The 5,319-nt window shown below is 48.3% G+C and overlaps 1 protein-coding gene across 1 annotated transcript; it reads right to left on the bottom strand.

Annotated features, from left to right (window-relative positions):
* Positions 1–725: 725 nt before the first annotated feature.
* NFE2 (nuclear factor, erythroid 2) lies at positions 726–3,200 on the bottom strand. The gene is made up of 2 exons (XM_006869929.1): positions 3,087–3,200; positions 726–1,727 (listed from the first exon to the last, which is right to left on the bottom strand). Exons 1-2 carry the CDS (start codon positions 3,198–3,200, stop codon positions 726–728), a joined length of 1,116 nt encoding a protein of 371 aa, XP_006869991.1.
* Between the last annotated feature and the right edge of the window lie 2,119 nt (positions 3,201–5,319).

The raw sequence follows: 5,319 nt of genomic DNA, 5'->3' as shown, positions 1-5,319 counted from the left end.
CACCCCCACCACCAACGAGCCGGATTGGCACAGTGGCAGAAGCAATGGGCTCAAGCATAGCAGCCATTATGAGGATGGTGCAGGACCAGTTGGTGTTTTTGTCCTGTTGTACATAGGGTCATTATGGGCCGGCACCTAACATCAAGAATTGAGAGGGGCATGACCTAAACCTCAGAGCCCTTGCTGAAAGTCCCCAACTTCGGCAGCTCTCCTAGCTCTATAAATAGGGGACATCAGGGAATGTGGAGTTCTTTACATTATCCATTTGCCCTGGTTCTAGAACAGGAGCTGCAAGTGATTGCTCTTCATACTGCTTGAGCCCAAATTTTGTGTGTACCTCAGAGCTCATAAAAATTCGGTTGGCCAGCTGGACTCAATGGCACTTAACAATCACCGAGCAGTAAGCTTTAAGGAGTGTTGAGTTTCACTCCCTTGAAAAGAAAGACACATGGAAGGATATTTCTGTTGAAAACTTTATAGTCCAAATGTTAGACAAAACCTGGAGTTTGGAGACCTGGGAATCTGTCACAGAAGAGAGTTTCCGCCTCCCCTCACATACTTGCTTCAAGGCAAACACACACTAGAACTTCTAAATACCAGCTGTGCCCATCATTGTTCACTCTGGTCTAGAGAATGCAGTTTCTTCTGGGTTCAAGGTTAGGAAGTACCTTTATCAGATGGAAATGCAAGAAATCCCATTACCAGTCCCACCCTTCTGCATCAGGTCAGTCTGTGTTCTCCATTTTGGTCCCCCTGGGCACCAGGAAGATAGCCCCATCGGCAGCCTGTTGCAGGGCATACTCCTCAGGAGAGTAGCTATTGCCAGCTCCATCCCGAAGATGCTGGAAAATGTCCCGGTACAGCTCAGTCAACTGATGCCGCATGGCCTCCAGGGTCCGGTCTGCCTCCCCACGGGCCCTGAGAAGGCGCTCACGCTCATTGCCCAGCCGTTCCAGTTCCCGCTCCAGCTGCACGATGGTCTCTAGCTTTCTCTTGCGGCAGTTCTGGGCAGCAACCTTGTTCTTGCCCCGCCTTCGGATGTCCCTGACTAATGCCAGTTGGCTGTCCGTCAGTGGGTACCTTGCCAACAGTTCGTTAAAGTCATCTACTGGCAAGTTGACAATCTTATCCGTGGGGAAAGGAATCTTCATGGCCAGGGCCCGGCGCTCATCCCGACTCCCTGACTCCCCCCGTACACTGGACTTGGCTCTCACAGGGCCTGAAGAAGGCTCTAAGGCCAAGGGGGTCTCCGTAGGTGGCAAAGAATAGTTGGGATGGGTTAAGGGATTGGACATAAGTGAATAGGGGTACTCCACTGGGTACATCTCTACATACTCATTGCGCCGCCGTCCAGCCTCCGTCCCCTCCAACTCAAGAGATTCAGCATCACTATAGTTGAGGGATAGTCCCGAGTCTGATTCTGGGTCTTCTTGAGGCTTGGGTGTCTCTGCAGGCAGCCCAATGTCCAGTAGGGCCAAGGGGTCTGAAAGGGGCTCACTAAGCAAGCCTGAGAGGGTCAATGGCTTAGATACTGGTATGGCCATGTTGCCATAGGAATATGGAGGGTCTGGGACATGGGATGCAGGTGCTGGGAGCTCAAAGGGTGGAGGAGGAAGAGGGAAACCAGCATCAGGATGAACTGAGCAAGGGCAGTAAGTTACAGGTGGTGGGGGCCCAGAGTAGGGGGCTGGGGGCTCAAACGATGGCTCACTTGGAACATTTAGGCCCTGCAAAGATAGAAAGAAAAAGGTTTGAAGATAAACTGAAGAAGAGACACCAGTTCTTTCTCAGGGCCAGTCCAGTCTGGGTCCTTCTAAACAACCTAGTGAGATATTAGCTCACTAATCTCACAAAAATATCACAAACGGGTGCTAACAATCATTGGTGGTGGTGGTTATGTGCCCTGGAGTCAGTTCCAACTCATGACGACCCTATACAGGGTTTCTGAGGCTGCAAATCCTTAACATGAGCAGAATGCCTCATCTTTCTCCCACGGAACAGCTGGTAGTTTTGAACTGTTGAACTTGAGGTTCACAACCCAATTTGTAACCACTATGCTACCAGAGCTCCTAACAATCATTAGAAACTTCTTATAAATCTATAATGCATCTGTTCTAAGAAAAAATCTTCCAAAGCAAGAATGGAAGTCACTAAGGTCAGATTTCAGTAAGGACCACCTAAAGTTGGAACAATTATGGAATCTCTTCAGAAATTCTTACTGGTTTGAAATGGCTTGTTCTTTTGTCTCCTTCATGAAGACAAGGAACTTTTATCCAAGATAACCTCTCAGAACCCCTTCCTGCTAGGGTTATCTTTGGTCAAAGGGTCAAGTTTAGTCCCTGGTCTTGCCCTGGGTGGCCAGCAGAGGGAGCTGCTATGTGGGAGGAAGGCCTGGGGCAGATCCTAAGGATAACCAAACTAGAGAAAGGGGTGGGGCAGAGACACGGCTGGGAGTTATGAAGCACCCCGGTGAGTTAACCTAAGCTCTGCCCTCTCCAGCTTCTCTGTCCCTTCCCAGGTGCAGCAAAAAGGTACGAACATTCTGAAAGCAGGGCCCCCAACCCACGTCGGGGGAGCCACTCTACTCCAGCCCAGCTGGGGACAAAGTCACCATTGTTCAGCCAACAGACACCCCTTTGTCCAACCAGTAGGAGGAGAGGACCCCGGCATAGTCTGACTCCCCTTCCTGAGGCCCCTGAACTACTGCTCTGTTACCTGAGGGAAAGGGGCCCAACTGCTAAAGGCAGGGGCTAAGAAAAGAGCAGAAAAAATGGTCAGAGAGGAGAAAAGAAAGGTCAAAAGAGAAAGAGAGGATGGGGAAAGAAAATTGGTTGGAACAGGAGATGGGGTAGAGAGAGCCTACAAACCCATTCAGACCCTTCCCTCTCCATCACTCCTATCCCCTGCTGGCTGTTCTCATCTCACACTCAAATCTCCCTCAAACTCTTGCCCTCCCTTCTCCAGTGTCTGAAACTTTCAGCTTGAGACCCTGAGCTCTGTCTCCTCTAGCCCCCTGCCTCAGTCAATCCCAGCCAAAGCCCTGGCTTCTTAGCTCCTCTCCTCCATTGCTCCCCTCCTCAACTCACCTGCAGCTCAGTGATGGACATGATCTCTTGCCAAGTCAATTCCATCTCACCAGGCTCCAGAGTAGGCAGCTGTGTCACCCTGTTCCTGCTCTGCTGGGGAGGACACGGGGGCATCCTACTGGGCCAAAGCCTCGTTCAGCTTCCCCCAAAGTCCAACGTCCCCCAACAACCTGTGGCAAAGAAGAAAGAAAAGTTAGGGTCTCCATAGCTAGAGGTCAGCACCTGGGTTCTGCCTCCATGAAGAGGTTGTCTCTCCTCACCTGAGGAAAGGAGAGACCTGGTTCCCATCCCTCATGTGTGCTGGCCTCACCCAACCAACTCCTTAAGCAGAAAGGTCCTTTTCTGCAGTGGATCTCTCTATCTTTCTTACCAGCCACAGAACAAAGTAGGTCTTTGCCTTTTTTTTTTTTTTTTTTTAAAGCCAAGATGCCTTCTACTTTCTCTTACTTCTTCTTATTCCCCAAAACTGGGCAAAAGTCAGAATTTCTAGGTTGTTTTAGGGGTTTTTACTTCTATTCTCTAGAGCAACATCAAGGAAACACCACTGCTTTCCTCATACTCAGTTTTAAGGTCTCAGTCTTTTCTTCCCAAGATGAGAGTGAGTCCTTGGGGATCCCCAAGGAGTATGTTGTGGGAAGAGCCAAAGAGACAGCCCCTCCCCCTTGCTGAGATATGGCCCAGGCCTGGTGGCTGATAGCAGCCCTGCCCTCTTCTCCTATCCTGGTCCTGGGCTCTCCTGCCTGAGCCAGATAAGAGGTTTATCAGCTGCATGCAGCAGAGAAAGAATGGGCTCTGGATACAGTGGACCTCTGTCCTGTCTCCACAGGGTCATCTTGGTCATACCCAACCCAAACACAGCCAGAGGTCTTTCTTCTTCTGAGGTAATAAAACAACCAACAATTGTTGTTAAGTGAAGTTGAGTCAGTTTCCACTCACAGAAACCCTGTACAGAGTTTCTAAGGAGCAGCTGGTATGTTTGAACCACGGACTTGGTGGTTCAAACCAACCTTGCAGTGCTTATCCTACCAAATGCCATACCAGGTAGGACTCCATAACAACATAAGTTCCACAAAGAGGTTCTGATTCATAGTGACCCTGTAGAGAGTTTCCAAGGAGCCGTCAGTGGGTTTGAACCACAGACCTTGCAGTTAGCAGTCCAGTGCTTATCCTACAACACCACACCAGGACTCCATAACACCATAGAAAAACGTACTATGCACTTGTCAAGAACTGTACTTTTGTTCTATGATGTTGTTATTAAGTGCCGTTGAGTTGGTTCCGACTCATAGAGACCCTGTATAGAGTTTCCAAGGAGTGGCTTGATGGGTTTGAACTGCCAACCTTGTTGTTAGCAGTCCAGTGTTTATCCTAACAGTGCCAAATGTAGTTCTATAGGTGTTAGTTTATGAGATTGATTTTCACGAAGATCCTATAAATTCCATTCAGGAACTAAGACCCAAACTGGTAAATGAAAGGGTCAGGTCTAAAACCTATACTGTTGGTCTCTACCCTCTGATACAAGCTTCTAGACTTACAGATGACTTCTCATTCTGCTCCTGTATCTCTGTTGTTCGAATTTCTACTTGTGGCCCACAAATCACTTCTCTTTATAAAGTCTGTCTCTTTTCTCTTTAGGGGAATTATCTCTTTAGAACCTTGAATATATCCCCCACTCACATCTAGCCCCTTTTCTTGTGATCTAGTCTCTAGCTACAGGGTTGCCACAAAGCAACAGTGTGATGTTGGGCAAGTCATCTCGCTTCTCAGGACCTCTGTTTCCTCATTTGTAAAATGAGGCAGTTGGACAAAAAGAACTCAGAAGTCTTTTTGTGCTTTTGGACACATTAGAGTTCTCAGCAACTTCCACTTCTGCCTTCACCTTTTCTCTGTCAGCGCCTCACCTTATTCTACCTCCCTATTCTCTGACACCCAGCTCTCCCTGCATCTGTTCTTAATGCCTTGAGCAAGGGATTCCAGAGCTTTGGAGGTGGCCTCCTCAAATCTCAGGACCAGACATCACAACCATGCCCATACCGCATACAAGTAAAGCAGTCTGGGATGGGTGGGGGAAATTTGTAGGGCATTGAATAGGATTGGATGATCTCAAACTGTTTGACTTTAAATCACCACAAAGATGGCCCATTAGCAGCTATCTAGTATGGAATCTAGTCTAATTTAATCACAAAATTATTGAGAACAACAAATTATCCTTTTGAAAGAGGATCTCCCCTAG

This window comes from Chrysochloris asiatica, unplaced genomic scaffold (assembly GCF_000296735.1).
Source record: "Chrysochloris asiatica unplaced genomic scaffold, ChrAsi1.0 scaffold00138, whole genome shotgun sequence".
NCBI lineage: Eukaryota > Metazoa > Chordata > Mammalia > Afrosoricida > Chrysochloridae > Chrysochloris > Chrysochloris asiatica.
This window is presented reverse-complemented; position numbering and strand designations above follow the sequence as displayed.

Excerpts from the sequence above, each read along its gene's own strand:
- NFE2 (XM_006869929.1), bottom strand. The coding sequence starts at position 3,200 with ATGCCCCCGTGTCCTCCCCAGCAGAGCAGGAACAGGGTGACACAGCTG. Across the intron at positions 1,728-3,086 it reads TGTCCATCACTGAGCTGCAG|GGCCTAAATGTTCCAAGTGA; the intron begins GTGAGTTGAGGA and ends CTATCTTTGCAG.